The 16,873-nt window shown below is 40.6% G+C and overlaps 1 protein-coding gene across 2 annotated transcripts in view; it reads left to right on the plus strand.

Annotated features, from left to right (window-relative positions):
• The first annotated feature begins 9,670 nt into the window (after nucleotides 1-9,670).
• PIKFYVE (phosphoinositide kinase, FYVE-type zinc finger containing) overlaps nucleotides 9,671-16,873 on the plus strand; it is a 71,986-nt gene continuing 64,783 nt past the window's right edge. Inside the window, exons 1-4 of one of the 2 annotated variants that reach the window (XM_044913709.1) lie at nucleotides 9,671-9,842; nucleotides 11,939-12,091; nucleotides 15,278-15,396; nucleotides 16,156-16,327. In XM_044913709.1, coding sequence (XP_044769644.1) covers nucleotides 9,671-9,842; nucleotides 11,939-12,091; nucleotides 15,278-15,396; nucleotides 16,156-16,327 — 616 coding nt within the window. The remainder of the gene's footprint in view (nucleotides 9,843-11,938; nucleotides 12,092-15,277; nucleotides 15,397-16,155; nucleotides 16,328-16,873) is intronic. The other variant, XM_021703148.1, reaches the window with a different exon arrangement.

The following is a 16,873-nucleotide window of genomic DNA, read 5'->3' on the forward strand; positions in this document are numbered from 1 at the left end:
CGCCGCCAATCGCCGCGCGCCGACCACTCGGGGGTGGGCGGAGCCAAGGGGCGGGGACGAGTCCCGGAACTTCTGGGCTGAATTCGCTTCACCCATCGCCGCACTCCCGGTGGGGAAGGGGCCGCAGCGCCCCCTGGACTCGGCTCCCGCTCCCTGCGGCGGAAGGACGTGAAAGCCACCTGCAGGCTCGGGACCCGGGCGCGCCAGGGCTGGTATTCTAAGACCCACGCCGCCTAGGGCCCCGCAGAGTGAATTTCCAGGTCTTCAGTAAAGGCGAACGAGGACGGAGCTCCCCCGACTTCCGGCGCTACCTGGGTGTGCGGTAGACTGGAACGAGCGCTTGGCTGAAGGAAGAGTGCGGGCGGGGGGTAGGGAGCTTGAGGTGGCTTTGGGGGCTTCTTGGTGCAGCGAGAATGCAAAGGATTAAACAGTTAAACAAGCAGGCATACCATGGTAAATAATGTCCGCCACCACCAACGACTACGTCTTCAGAACTTCCGTACCTGTAATTCTAATTACTACCAAGTACATACTATAAATAAACCCAATTGTCATTTGCATTAGAAGATAAAGATAGGAGATTATTGTGTGGATCCCAGTGAAGCCGGAATAAAGATGTGAAGCCTTAAGAAAACAGTGGAATAAAAAAAAAATTCTGCCCCCTGCAGGGAATTATTTTTTGTGTATTTCTTACTCTTGAAAACATGGGGGAGGAGTATTTTATTTCATTTTTGGGGGGGAGAGGTATTTTAGACACTGATTTGTAGTGAGTGTAATGCTTGTATATTGCTGTCCTGATTCAATGTTCCAAAATTTATTTTAAAAATTTATAGCATCGGATTATTACAATTACTCTTGGACGATAAACCGGTATAACAGGCACCACGCAAGACGCATTTTGGACACTAGAGGGCACTGGTCTTTTTTCCCAAGAAAAAAGTAAGAAGAAAGAATACGTAGCATCGCACTTGTTGATTTTTTTTTTTTTAAGATTGTATTTTTAAGTAATCTCTGCACCCAAGAGGAGGCTTTAACTCACAACCCGAGATCAGGACTCCTATGCCCTACCACTGAGCCAGCCAGGTAGCCTGCACTTGTTGATTTTTTAGGTGGATTAATGGAAAATAGGAGTCACCTCCATTTATTCTTGTGGAAATTATTATAGGGGAGTATAAGCTTGTATTTTCATTTAGAATTTGAGACGCAAAGTCACCTGAGATTGTAAATTTACTCCATTTTATATCAGGTTCACATTATTTATCACCCCTTGCCTACTACCAAAAGTATATTCATTCTTTAGAAAGGGTTTAGGGCAGCTTTCAAGGCACATAAAATATAGCATGATAAAATACATTGAACGTATGTGAGAAGAGAGAATAAATATAGGAAATCATACAGAATGAAGGTGAATTTAATCACAAAATGTATTCCATCAAATCCTAAATACTGCTAGAGATGGGCTGCAAATTAGGCTCTGAGCCTACGTGGGAGGCAAGTTAACACGTGGGAGTCTCAGCATCTTAAAACAGCGTTTCTTAAGCCAGTAATGTAGGAACTCCTTTTTCACTGAAAACACATTTTTTTGTAGATCCCTAGAATTGACTTATAATATGCATATATGTACACGCATAAAACTAGATATATGCTCCTTATGTGGTTAGCTCTTATACAACTAAAAAATAAATTTATAGACAAAATGATGATATGATATAGTATGATAAAAATAATACATTACCCATTGACAACATTAATTAAATGTAACAAACGATGTTTGGCTGAAGTTAAGTTACTGCTTGAAATGTGAATATGAAGCTCACTGCTTAGATTCTTGTTCTTTTTGAACTTAGCTTGCCTATTCTGGGTGTCATGTGAAGATTCATTTAGCACACCGTTTTTCTCTGTTTGGTTAATATTGCATGCCTTGACATCATTGGTTTTCATTTGGACAATAAAAAATCTGAGTATTTTAATATTAGCTGGTTCTATTTACTGTTGTAAACAAATAGAAACATGGGCTATGAAATTTCTGTCTGTATTTGGTTATGACACCCTCATCTAGATAATAGGGGATTCTCATAAATACTTTAAGGCATTTGTGTTTTCATTTTGATGATCTAAAAAAATGAAGTAGAATGAACAGTTATTCTACCTTGTGGAAATTCACTTCATTGAAATTTATTGGCCATGAAGATTATGGGAGAAAGAACAGTGCAGGTGATTTCTGGGGTTAGGGTTTGGGTGACAGGGTGCCCTTCAACAAAGAAGGGATATAGATAGAGTCACAGGTTTGATGGCCAAGAAAATGAGTTAAGTGTAAAGTTTCTTAAATTTGAGATGCCTGTGGGACAGCAAGATATAGATGTTAAGGAGGCAGTTAGCTACATGAGTTCAGGAGGGGTGTCTGGGCTAAAGAGAGAAATCTGAGAATCTTTAGCATTGTTATGGGCTAAATTGTGTGTCCTCCTTTTCCCAAAATTCATCTGTTGCAGCTCCAACCCCGCTATACCTCAGAATGTGACTGTGTTTGGAGACAGGACCTTTAAAGAGGTAATGAAGATTAAATGAAGTCATATTGGTGGGCCCTAATCCAATCTGACTAGTGTCTTTTTTTTTTTTTTAAGATTTTATCTGACAGAGAGCACAAGAGCACAAGCAGGGGGAGCAGCAGAGGGAGAGGGAAAAGCAGGCTCCCCACTGAGCAGGAAGCCCAATGCAATGCGGGGCTTGATCCCAGGACTCTGGGATCATGACCTGAGCCGAAGGCAGATGCTTAACCAACTGAGCCACCAGGTGCCCCTGACTAGTGTCTTTATAAGAAGAGGAAATTTGGACACACAGGATGTGCATGCATAAAGGGATGAACGTGCATGCCATTTATTTGCAAGCCAAGAGGGTAGCCATTTATTTGCAAGCCAAGGACAGAGATCTCAGGAGAGAGTAACCCTGCATGCACCTTGATCTTGGACTTTCAGCCTCCAGAACTGTGACAAGTAAATTTCTGTGGTTTAGGCCACCCGGTCTGTGGCATTTTGTTATGGCAGTCCTAGCAAACTAATATAAGCACGTATTGATTGTAGCTGAAGCCAAGGAATTTATGAGGTCATAAGCTAGAAGTATACAGTAAGAAGAAAAGTCTACCTCAGTGAGAATTCTGTGGAATACTTCACATTTTTAAACAGCCAGGTGGAGGAAAAGTAGTTCCCAAAAGAGAATGGCAAGGATTGTCTGGAAGGTAGTAGGAAAATCAGCACAGACTGATGGGAACCAAAGAGAAAGTTTCCAAAAAGGAGGGGGTACTACAGAGAAGGCAAGGAAGACAAAGCCTGAAAATAATCTTGGCAAGTCGGTGGACCTCACAAATGCACCTAAAGAAGAATAATTCTATCAGAATGATTCTTAATGAAGCCATACTCTACGGGATTGGCGTTTGAATGGGAGGTGGGGAAAGGGAACATAACTCTTTTAAGAAGATTGACCATGAAATGAAGAATCATGCTCTATAAAGTCTTAGCATAATTTTTAATGACTGCATAATTGTCCAACATTTGATTGTATTGCTTTCCTGTTGTGTTCATTAGAAATTTGTTTCCTTTTTATTTATTTATTACTGTTTTAAATAACTGAAAAATATATTTCACTACATTCTACTTTGCACTAGAATCAGTTCCTTAGGCATGATTGCTAGAATTGCAATTGTTGGATCAAGGAGTATAAACAATTTTAAGGCGCTTGTTGGATCCATCAAATAATTTTCTAGGAGGGATATACCTAGTTATGTTTTCACATGCATGTATGAGAGTGCCAATTTCATTACTTCCTAGACAGAACTGAATTTCATGATTTTTAAAAACATCTTTGTGTTCTCTACTAAAGGGATCCTTACAGAACTAATTCTAGACCTGGAGCAAGGATAGTTCAAGCTGAATCTGGTATATTTTATTGGGTAAGAAGGTAAGGAAGTGCTCAAAAAGGGGGAAAGGCATGTCAAATGTACATGGGAGCTGCTTGAAGGGGCTCTCACTGGGCAAATCAGGGAAACCTTGACTCAAAAAGAGTGGTGCAGTAATGAATCATAATATACTGTAAAAAAATCACGAGTCTGTACTGATACTATTAAAAATAAACTGAGGCATATTACAATTTTTAAGAGTTTATTTGAGCAGGAATTGGGCATTGCCAAATGTGAAATGATTGGAAGCACTACAATGACAGGAGCTAGGGGAAAGACTTTTATAGAGAAGAGGCAGAAGCAAAGCAAGGAAATTATTTGATTGACTACAAGCTTAGGCAGTTGCCGTGTTTGGAAAAGCCTTAGGTGGTTGTTTGTGATTGGTTATCCTTAGGTTTCAAATTCATAACCTTGAGGCATTACAGGCTTAGGTCTTGGTTTGCTTATATAGGCTACTAAGACATTAGAACCATCTCAGTCTAATGGCTTCCTTGTTTAATTAGTTGAATACTAGGAATCAATATAAAAAAAGAAAAGGAAAAGCTATTTTGAGTACAAATGCAAGTGATACCTGATAGAAGAATATAAGCATAGTACCATCATAACAATGCTAGACTCAGTAAGAATCATAAATATGTGTTTCAACGAAGGGTTTATTAGCGGTCACACCCAATAACCCCAGCTTTCTCACTCAGATTCTCTGCTGAGAATGATAGTCAAGGTAATGGGGCAGGAGGAATGGTGTGATGTGGAAGAGCAGTTGAGAAATGGAAGAGGAAACTGACTACTCTTAGGATGATTGCTGAGGGCCCCGCTGAGGGTGATAAGGATTTCCTTGTACTGGTACCAGTCTTCGGGCTTCGATGCTGCTCTCCATCGGCCAAGAAGGCTAACTTGAGGAAAACTGGGTAGGGATTTGCCAAAACTCTTGAGGAAAGGGCCTGAAGAATTTAATTATAATAGCACCGCACTCTGGGTTTCCTTTCTGACCGCCCCTGCCAAGCCCCACGATTGGGGTCAGCAGATTTTGGCATGTCTTCTTCAGCTAAGGGCACAATGCTCGCAGCAGGACAAAAAGATGGACTGATGCTAGCCAGGCTGAGCAACTTGGTAATTTTCTTTGCACTCAGTCTTGGTGCAACACAAAACTTGAATGAAAAGACTAGCTAAAGAGCTCACATCATTTACTCTGGGGTAAGGCACTGTGCCAGATGCTTTATGTGCAATGTTTTACTTGATCTTCAAAAAACTGTCTGTGAAGTGGGTGTTGTTATCAGCCTCATTTTACAGTTACGAGGGCAGGGGCCTGAGGAATTTAGTAATTTGTTTAAGGTCACATGGCCAGTCATTGACCGAGTCACAAGTGTGACAACAGTCTGCGCTCTTGTGCATGTCAGTCCCTGGGAACGCTGAGCGCGGTAACATCTTCTGAGAGCCCACATCATCGAACACATACGGTAACTGTAGTGGCCCAGCCAGCACCCGTCGGGTGACCCGGCACGCGTGATGCTCACGCGCGCAGTCGCCCTGGCTTCCTCTGGGAAGGCTGAGGCGGCCTAATCAGTCAAATTGTCCAGGACGACTCTATTTGAGCTCGATTCCTTTTGCCTGGGCGTCTGATCCAAACGTGGCGCGGACGGGAAGGAGGGGGCGGAGCTGGCGCCCGGGAGAATTGCGGATTGGAGAGAAGGAGGAACAGGGGGCGGAGCCTTCGGGGGAAGCGAGAAGCCGCATCAACTATGTAAGTGGCTTTGCTTCCTGCAGCAACCGTCGGTGGTCCGAGTACCCCTGTCCCCGCGCTCCGGAGCTGGCTTCCTGCGCCTGAACGGGGTGAAGCGGCGACTGGGGTGGAGGGTGGCCGGCGGGGCCGGGGTGGGAGGCGCAGGTAAGGGACGGGGCCTGGCGCGCGGCCGGCTGGCGCTGAGAGTGGGAAAGAAGGCCGGTTTGGGGAGCTCCGGGACCAGAGCGGAGGGGAAGGCTGAAGTGAAGGCGAGAGCTGGCGCTTCCCAACCGTGTCTGGAGGCCGGACTGCGACCGAGGCTGGGCAACGAAGGGCAGAGAAGCTGTGCCCGCAGTGAGCCGGCTCCCTGATTCCGTGGTTGCCCCTTGTCTGGCGAGCGGGGAAGGGAGCCGGGTGCGGCTGTTCCTGAAGAGGTTTCCTTGGACACATTTGAAGTTCCTTTGCCCCTGTCTTGTCCCGTGTCCCTGAGCTTGTTTTGGAGGTGCACAGTCCAATTCCTCCTCCCTCCGATGGATCAGCTTCTCGTCTGTGTGTCAGAGGTGCATCCGTAGACCGAAAAAGAAAGTTCCTGAGCTACAGAAAACGACACCAATAGTGGGTTTTCAAACATGTGTATATCTCCTTAAATGATTGCTTCTGCTATTTGAGTCCATTCCGTTTCTACCTATGTTTGAGGAGGAGACTTGATTTCCCAATTAGTATTTTCCCTTTGCTTAGAATGTTCCCCAAAAAAGGGTGAGGATGAAATGTGACGGATATTTTTAGGGAATTAAGAGCCTCCTGTCCAATATAGGGATTATTATTTTTAACATAGTCAAGACATATGAGAAGTGCTAGAATTCTGTATAAAGCAAGTTATTTAGGCTTATCGGAAGTATGTAGGTATCTGTTAAATTACCGTGTATTAATTCAGTGCATTCTGTTTTAAAATGAGTACCATGCTGACAGTAGAGGGTAGTGGTTTGGGGTATCGCACTCTCTTATTTCTAACTTATTTGAATCCGGTTTTCTGCCACTCCAAAACTTCCATCTATCAGGATTAAAAAAAACCTTAGTTTTCTTTCTTTCTTTCTTTTTTTTTTTTTTTTAAAGATTTTATTTATTTATTTGACAGAGAGAGACACAGTGAGAGAAGGAACACAAGCAGGGGGAGTGGGAGAGGGAGAAGCAGGCCTCCCGCCGAGCAGGGAGCCCGATGTGGGGCTCGATCCCAGGACCCTGGGATCATGACCTGAGCCGAAGGCAGACGCTTTACCACTGAGCCACCCAGGCGCCCCTCTTTCTTTTGTTTTTGTTTTTGTTTTTGTTTGGTTGGGTTTGGGTTTTTGACAGACTGGGCAGGTTAAGTCTTCTGTGGAGCAAGACTACATTCCCTTTTTCTTTCCCTGTATGCTCCCTTGTTCTTCTTTCTGGGAGGAGTAATATGGATCATGTTGTGGTCTTGCTTTAGTGTTTCTGTTGGCATGTTGATGAAAAATTGAACAAAAAAATCTTTGTTAGTGGAAACTGACATTTCTGGTATTCAGCTGACCTGCATTATTTTGGGTACATTTTAAGTATTTTTAAAAACTGTATTTAGAAATGATTCAGCTGATACTTGGGTTTTTTTCATCTGCTATATTTTGAAATTGGCTAGTAGATTGGGCTTATTTTCTATGTTTAATACCAGATTGGCTTTCATATTGGCTTAATCACCTGGATAGCGTGTGGGTGGGTCTGTATATACTAGTAGCCTTCAAATGAGAAGAGGCAGAGTACTGGCATTTGGAAGAGTAGGTTAATATTTCTAATTGCCTATCAGTTAGCAAAGAGTCCAGTTTATATCGCAGAGTTCTTAAGCTACCAGAGAATAAGAATTGTAAGACAGTTTTTTCAAGATCCTGGTGTCATTATGGAATTTTTAAGATGAACTATGTGACTATGTTTATGTTTCAGAGATTACAATTGATGGGTGTTGTCATGGTAATTTTTATCCTCATATCTCCAAAGCTTATTAATTAGTTTTGTATGTGGGTGACCCTCAGAAGTAATGCTGAGATTCTTTATGCAGATTGCTAACTCTGCTTCTGATGTTACTTGTGTCAAAGTATAATGTAGACTGTTTTCCCAGGCCTGAGGGTTGTTGCTGTAATCACACAATCCTTTCTCCTTAGTGCTCTTTTTTTTTCCTTCCCTTTTGTCCCCTCTCCCCCCCTTTGAGTTTACATTTATTCAGTCAGCAGCTTGCTTCAAAATCCTTTATGCTGGAATATGGATTGTTGACTACTCTCCCCAATAGTGGGTGATATTAGAGACCTCCTCTCTCCCTCTCCTTCCCTTCCTCCTCCTCCTCCCACCCCCTCCCTCACTCCGCTCTCACCCTTTCCTTCCTTCCTTCCTTCCTTCCTCCACCTTCGTCTCTCTTTCCTCCACCTCTCTCCCTGCTCTGCCTTAACACTCCTTCCTCTTTTTCTTCCTCCTTTCCTCCCCCTCTTCGATACCAATAAACATTTATTGCCAAATCATGTTCAAGTCCATGGTTTCATTTCTGCTTTAATTAATTAATTAATTAATTATTAATCAGGCAATGTCTTGAGTAGTTAGAATTCAGATAGGCTAAAATTGGAAGTCTGTGAAGAGCTACAAAAATAATTTTGATCAAAAGGGAATTCTAGGATGAAATTTTGGGGTCTAATTACAGTTCTACCACTTACTAGCTGTGTAACCCTCAAGAAAGGTGTTAGGTTCAGTGTACATTGGTTGCCTCAAAGGTGAAATGTAGTAAGTTCAGCTCTGTGCTCCCTCCAGGATTTTTGCAAAAATAAAACGAGATGGTAGATATGATTTTGAAAGTGAAAAGCATTTGAAAGAGTATGATGTCCTCTTAGTAAAACATAAATTAGTTGACAAACTATAGCACTTTAATGACTAGGGTTATGCGTAGTTTATGGTTCTCACTTATTTGAAGTATTATGACAGGAAATGGACACCGGTGTTTTTCCGTATCCTCCATCTGGTGATGTGGTTACCTTTACTACTTCGGTTGAATTATGATTTTTAGTTATTTAGAAAAAGGTCCTTTAAGATCTTCATTTTAATGTCTATATGAGTTTACTCTTAAAAGGAGAAAAGCCAGGTTCATGGGCCTAAAAGAAGAGATGATAGGAACAGCTTGTTGATTTGTATATTTCTTGAGGTGATAAGGCACAGCTTGAGGTAATTTTTGAGGTTATACAGAAGTGTCATTAAGGGATCACTGTTCCATCTTTTCTGGGAAATATTTATGTTTTACATTTTTTATTTTTTAAAAAGGTTTATTTATTTATTTTAGAGAGTGAGAGAGAGCGTGCCTGCATATGAGCTGGTGGAGGGGCAGAGGGAGAGAGAATCTCAAGCCGACTCACTCTGAGCTCAGAGCCCATATGCTGGGCTCCGGCTCCATCTCATGACCCTGAGGTCATGACCTGAGCCAAAATCAAGAGTCAGACGCTTAGCTTGACTGACTGAGCCACCCAGGCACCCCTGCTTTGCATTTTTTAAAAGAAAAAATTGAATTAAGTTCAAAAAATTTTGAGGAATTAATATGCTTGTGTAAAACCAGTTTTCCTCAGTAACATTAAAAAACTATTGAGTGTCTGTCAAAAAAAAAAAAATCTTAAAAGGAAAAAGATAAATTATGTCAAAACGCTTTTTTCCTGCTCACACTTACACCTTACCTCAAAATTGCTAATGATTTTGATATTTTTTGTAGATTGAATAGCAATGTTGAAAATTAGATTGGCTGTGTACTCATAGTTTGACGTGATTGAGACCCTTATGATCTAGACTGCAGTGTTTCTAAGCCTTAATTTGCAATATATGCTAAACTAGATTTATTTACTCTTTGGTTTTCGGGGGTCTGAGTTTTCAGAGTCAGATTTCCAGATGTTTAGGGATGCTGTTTGGAATCAACTTTTGTGCTTCCTTAGGAACTCATATCTTTTGTTTTTTAGACTCATGAAATGGCCACAGATGATAAGACTTCCCCAACATTGGACTCTGCTAATGATTTGCCTCGATCTCCTACTAGTCCTTCTCATCTCACACACTTTAAACCTTTGACTCCTGATCAGGACGAACCTCCTTTTAAGTCAGCGTATAGTTCTTTCGTCAATCTCTTTCGATTTAACAAAGGTAAGCCTTATTCTTAAGGATCAGAGAACCTGCAATTTTGATTCTCCGAAATTCTCTTGTTCAGCTTTCATGCTGTGTCTTTGCAAGGATGTGAAATATCAGCAAAGAGATAGCTTTAATCATAGGTCACTGGGGTTTATTATGAAGAGAAAGCTGGAATAGTCCCTGTAATCTTATTAATTATTGGTAACTAAAGATCTGAATTGAAAACTAAATGTTAAAAAGAGGTCCAAAAAAAAAAAAGAGGTCCCTTTTTGAGTTAGCATTTTTTTTTTCCTTTCTTAATATGTTTCAACTTTCTTAAGTTCACAGAATGGACTTTGTTCTTTTAGGGGTTAATAGCCAAAAGATTGTAATTAGACCTATAAAACTAGAAGAATCAGCATATGGGAGGAAAGGTTTTTATTTTTCCAAAATTGAAACTGTCAGCATGCCTGTTGACTTAAACCCATTAGATTAAGGTGTAAATGTAATGATATCAAGGGAAAAGATGCTTTTTACTTACTAATTTCAGGAAATTTAGTATCAATGCAGTACTTTTATTTAATGAACAGTCTGTATTCCAAACAAATGAATTGTCCCCGAAAGAAAACTTCCCTTTCAGGATCCAGTCCAGGGTCAGATTTTGCATTTAATTTTCATCTATCTTTAGTCTCCCATTCTTTGTCTTTTGTGAGATTAACATTTTTGTAGAGAACACGCCAGTTACTTTATAGAATCTCCTTTATTTGGGATCTTCCTTATTTTTTATTTTTTTCATTGAAGTGTAGCTGACACACAGTGTTACTTTAGCTTCTGGTGTACAGCATAGTGATTGGACAAGTCTATACATTGTGCTCTGCTCCCCACAAGTGTAGCTCCCATCTGTCACCATGGAATGCTATTACATACCATTGACTATGTTCCCTATGTTGTGCCTTTCTTCCCCATGACTTGTTCATTCCATAACTGGAAGTGAAAAGGTACATTTTAAATGAGCTCTTTTCAAGTAATATATTTTTTACCTGGAAAAATTTTTTAAAAAATATGGCCTGTATCTTTGCTTTTTATTTGGCTGTATTATTTGACATGCATTAGAAAGTAATCACTCTTGTTGTAAGGAATTTGAGGGCTAATTGTTAAATGAATTCAGGAGAAATTTTAATAGTATTAACTGACTTTTAGTAGTAGTCATATTTAAAGCTGTATAAAATCTCCTCTCAGCCCATTTTTAAGATAATGACTTTTTAAAAAATTTGTTTACTTTTAGATTTATAGAAATTTATAGAAAAATTGGGAAGATAGTACAGAGTTCTCATATACTCCCACACCCAGCTTTCTCTGTTATCTTACGTTAGTGTAGTATACTTACTATACTATATTCATGAACCATCACTGATGCATTGTTAATAAACTAAAGTATGTGTTTTATTCATACTTGTTCAGTTTCTACCTAAAATTCTTTTTCTGTTCTAGGATCTCATCCAGCATACCACATTATATTTAGTCATCACAAGACAATAATCTTTTTATTCAGCAAATGTTTATTGAGCACCTACTATTTACTATTGCACTGTTTTTTTGTTTTTTTTTTTAAAGATTTTATTTATTTATTTGATAGAGAGAGACAGCAAGAGAGGGAACACAAGCAGGGGGAGTGGGAGAGGGAGAAGCAGGCTTCCCGCGGAGCAGGGAGCCCGATGTGGGGCTCAATCCCACGACCCTGGGATCATGACCTGAGCTGAAGGCAGATGCTTAACAACTGAGCCACCCAGGCGCCCCCACTATTGCCCTGGTTTAATAGTACATGGGATCTGCCCTATAAACAAAACCGATCAAAAAAAATCTCTGCAGGCATGTAAAGCTTGCATTCTGTTTCCTTTAATATGCCCAAGATATTTCTAACGAAATGTAAAACTGAGGATCACATATGACAAGGATATATGGGCCTATAATTTTGCCACTTTCTTTGAATTTCTTTTTTTTTAAACCTAATTTTTAATTATGCAAGTAATACATTAATACATTATTTTCTGAACAATTTCTTCTGTTCCTTCTCTTTGCTGAACTCTTGAGTCTTATTTTTGCAAATAATGCCAAGCTTTCCTTTGCTACAGAGCGCGCAGAAGGGGGCCAGGGGGAGCAGCAGTCTCTAGGTGGAAGTTGGGCCAGCCCTCAGCTCCCTTCAAGAACACAGTCTGTGAGGTCACCTACACCTTATAAAAAACAGCTTAACGAGGAACTCCGGCGACGATCTTCAGCAGTATTAGGTGAGACATTTCATTTCTCTCTTGTGTGTTAGATTTTTCCAGTCATTATGTTTCCCAGGTTGTTTATTGACTTAACTTTTCTGCTGTTTGGAATAGTCAGGTGCTCCTCAGAATTAATGACACTGTTACCTCGGTAGTGAAAGAATTTGTTGATACCTAAAAAAAAAATTCTTAAGCATTTTATTAAATTGTATCTTAGGCCAAGCACAGATCTCTTGACTGTTTTTTGATTAATTACTTGCTTGGGTTTCAGCAGAGAACAGTTTGCAACATCCCCAGGAGAACACAGGTTAGTTTCAGCTTTGTGAATGAATTCCGCATCTGTTCTTGGGATGGCTAGTGTAATGTGGTGTGCATGCCTCTGGCTGCAGAACTCTCTCCACTCCGTTAGCCGGCTGCCACTTGCTCTTGGCCTTCTGTCCTTGTTGGGGTGCAGACTGTCCTTGTGGCTGGATAAGCTGAGCTCTTGCCTGTTTGTTCTATGTCCTAGTCGACTATAGTCATCTCCTTCATTTTCATGCTCTTCTGATGAGAATAGGTAGGCTGGGGATCAGTGCCTGAATTGAGAGACAAGACAAAGTGAGTTGTTTTATGTTTTATTTCTGTTAGAGTATTAAACTGAGCACAGTGGTTTGCCCAGCTCAAGGTGATAGAAGGGCAGTGAGAGGTGGCATAATAGAGAGGGAGGGGGCAACATTGGAAGTCACGTGTCCCTGAACACCACATCCTGTCTTGTCTGGCCAGTCTTCCCCATGAAATCCTCGAGTGAAAAGTAGGCAGGCACAGGTAATGATGTTTGGTGGGAAGATATCTTATAGCCAGCTAGGCGAGGCTCGGTGCGGAACCGCCTGAGGACTGGAGCAAGGCTGCATCACCTCTGCAGGTTTCCTAGGGCAACGAGCCTCAGCCTGGGTTACATCAGCCATTTGGAAGGAAGAATCAGAAGGTGGGAAGGGGGAGAGGGAGAGAGGAGCTCTTCTTCAACCCCAAGTGGTTGGAAGGAAGAGACCATCCCCACCTTAACCTTTAAGCTCAGTGAACTCCTTCCCTTTTGAACCTGACCTGTGGAAACACTATTGTTTTTGGTGAGGGATCTGACTACATCCTATGCTGAATTAAGCATAGAATTTCTTTATTTGTAAATTGAGGAGTTGGACTAGAGTCTCTTAGGGATTACAAACTGATAGCCTGTCACACCTTGCCTTGGTGTTTTGATAATCTTGAATTTAAATATCACTAGGTGGGGCACCTGGGTGGCTCAGTCGGTTAAGCGTCTGCCTTCGGCTCAGGTCATCATCCCAGGGTCCTGGGATCAAGCCGCCTGGTGTCACTGGCGTCGGGCTCCCTGCTCAGTTGGGAGTCTGCTTCTCCCTCTCACTCTGCCCCTCCCCCCTGCTCCCCTCTCTCTCAAATAAATAAATAAAATCTTAAAAAAAAAAAATCACTAGGTGGAGCTTGTAATGTCTAGTTTGCTGCAATCCCCACCACTCCTTACTGTCTTTTATCAGGTCCCTTTGATTCTTTGATTCTTTCTGCCTTAGCTGCTAGGGGCATTTAAGCTTCAGAAGCCTGAGACTGACTCATCAAGTTCCTTTTTCTACTGAAAGGCTGTAATTCCACAATTTACTAGCCCTGTGACTTTAGGAAAATCAATTATGTAATATCCATTTTACAAGAGAAGCATCTTAGGTTATTTAGGGCAGAGTGCTAGACCAGATCTCTCAGGTCTTTTCCACCTTCATCCTGTGATTCCTTTGGTTCCAGGAACAGCCTTGCTCATCCTTTTCTAGTGAATGATGCTCTTTGTACTCTCTTATATTTCTGAGTAGCTAAATGCAGGGGGCTTCACTATTATTTGTTGTCCCAGCATGGGAGCACAGCCATTGCGATCTGCGATCTAACGGTTTCATCTGCCTCTTTTTTCAACTTGTGAATTATGAACACTTGCTTTATATTGTGATACTCAAGAAAAATTTGGTCATTCTGATACTTGCACGTTGTATTCTAGTAACAACTCCTCTGGGCTGTCTGCTGAAATTAGCATATGACTATTTATACAAAGATAAAGTTCTTAAAGTTTTCTAGCATGGGTGCGCTTTTGATAATCATTTGTGTTATTCCGTTGTCTTGGGCAGTTTTTTGTCAATTTAGATTTAGAGAGCAACGTCTCATTTCTCGGTAATCCTTTCTGTCCCACCCAACCAAAACAAAGAACGCCTAAAACAAATCTAGCAGATAAGTGAGCTTGAGAGAGACTTAAGGTGGGGTATTTTCCATCTTAATCGGCCATAGGTTATTAGGTTAATGAGTTCAAGCTAATAGAGATGTTCCTCCTTTTTGTCAAGCCACTTCCACTTCATCCTTAGGTTTTTTAACTGCCAGAGCCAGGAATAGGTGGAAACTTCACTTGGGATCTTGCTCTAAAATAAGGACATAATATGACAGCTTTGGTGGGCATACCCATTTTGGCCACGAAGCTGAATTTGGGTCTGTTTTACTATTGATAGGACTGACTTTAGTATTGCTATTTAAAGTGTAAGTGATCCCTTCCAGTTCGGAGCTGCAGGGTCAAGGAGGTGGCAGGAAAGGGTAGGATTGGAGTTCTAGCCATTCTTTGGCATTTTTAATCTGTTTAGATCTTGGTGAAGGGAATTTTCTGGGTAAATTACCACCCTGGATGTTCCAAACTCTGTCAGTCTTTGGGAATGTGTTTTATTAAACTCCTTTCTGATCATCTGCTTCATGAGGCCTTAAGTACTTGGTCTCTAATGAACTGAACTGTTGCTTACTGTTTGTAGAAACGAAGCTAGGTTAACTCACAGGGATTGCTTTTTCTTCCGCTAAATTTCTAGCAGGTATTTATTACGGCTTGGAACCAAAGAGCCCAATAAATCATTAATGAATTTGGGGCCATTTAAGCAGTGTGTCCATCTGAGGCCTCAAATCGTCAGTGGTCTTAGTGCTTTTCTTAGGTAGTCCTTCCTTACTTGCTTGTGAAGCAGTGGTTTACATGGTAATAAATACTTCCAACAGCCTCTTACCTTTATAAAAACTAGTTTAACTCTCAATCCATATCACTGGCTGGGAGAACATAAGGGCACTGTGCATCACATTTATACCTTATTTTGCATAGATATTAGAGACTAATAATAAGGTTGCTTTTTTTTTTTGGTAAATCTGACTCAGACACAAGAAGGAAAGCAGAACCTACCTTTGGAGGTCATGACCCTCGTACAGCTGTTCAGCTTCGAAGCCTCAGCACAGTATTAAAACGCCTCAAGGAAATCATGGAGGGGAAAAGCCAGGTACTCTCTTGAGGCTTTAGAAGATTTTTACTAAATACTTACATGGGGCTCATGGCATACTCACTAAAAATGGCATCATGCTACTCGACTCGAAAGAATGTTCAGCTAGTACTTCCTCCAGCTATGAACACATTTTATGTACAAATTCTTAATTTTAATTTTTCAGTTTTCTTCCCCTTTATGGTTAGTGCTTTTTGTTTTAAGTTAGAGCTTTTCTGTTTAGGAAGTATTTATTTAGCCCAGGGTCAGTAAATAGTCTTTCATGGTTTCTTCAAGAAACTTTATAATTCATGTAAAGTTTTGGGGTCAAGCTTTATTTTTTTCTCATGGAGGTCTAATTGGACCAAGTACCATTTTTTTGGTTTTGTTTCGTTTTGTTGCCTTTTTTTTTTTGGAAAGACCATGCTTCACTGATTGCATTATAAATCTTGTCATAAGTCCATATACATGTGTGAGGGTGTGCCGGGCTCTCTTTTCTGTTCTATAGCTCCATTTTTTTCTATCCTTGATTGAATTTCCTGTCTAAAATTACTATAGTTTTAGAATAAGTCTTGGTAGCTGGTAATGTAAGTCCTTCACCTTAAGTCTTGTTTAAGGCTGTTTAAGGCTTAAGGTCATTTTGGTCTTTTCCATTCCCATATGAATTCTTGAAATAGTTTGTCAATTTCTGCAAAAGAAACCTTGTAGGATATTGATTAGCATTGCATTTGTCATTGCATCTTTTCATATTTTCAATTTCACATACTGTTATTGTTATAGGATAGCGACCTGAAGCAATACTGGATGCCCGATAGCCAGTGTAAAGAATGCTATGACTGTAGTGAGAAATTTACGACCTTCAGGCGCAGACACCATTGCCGACTGTGTGGGCAGATTTTTTGCAGTCGTTGCTGTAATCAAGAAATCCCTGGAAAATTTATGGGCTATACAGGTAAATGCACTTTATTGACAGTTTTTAAAGGTCATAACTATAAAATAGTTATAATACAGGACCGATGTTAAGCCAGTTTTTATTTTGGGTTTCATGTGTGAGACATGGGGGACACAAAAGTGAGGGAGATACAGCTTTGCTTTAAAGGGACTTTACAGTTGAATAATAAAGTAGATGGAGAGGTTCAGAAATAACTAGAGTAAAAGACAGTGTGTCATAGATGCTAGCAAAAAACCACAGGAGCATTAATATTCATTAGACAAGGTGGTTAGGATAGATTACTGATATATATTACTAGGAGAGTTTTCATTTTACAAAATACAGATCGTCCTTGAGTTATATGACACCTTGCTTTAGCAAATTGCATCTCATTCATATTCTTTCATAATATGGAAATTTTAATTTATTTGTTGAAGCAGAAAATACTAAACAATGGTGTGTGGATTTGTACAGTGATTTGGGAGTGGAAGGTGGGCAGAAGTAACCAAAAGGAGAACACTCTTTGCATTTCTTTTTTTTTTTTTTAAAGATTTTATTTATTTATTT

Source organism: Neomonachus schauinslandi, chromosome 3 (assembly GCF_002201575.2).
Source record: "Neomonachus schauinslandi chromosome 3, ASM220157v2, whole genome shotgun sequence".
Taxonomy (NCBI): domain Eukaryota; kingdom Metazoa; phylum Chordata; class Mammalia; order Carnivora; family Phocidae; genus Neomonachus; species Neomonachus schauinslandi.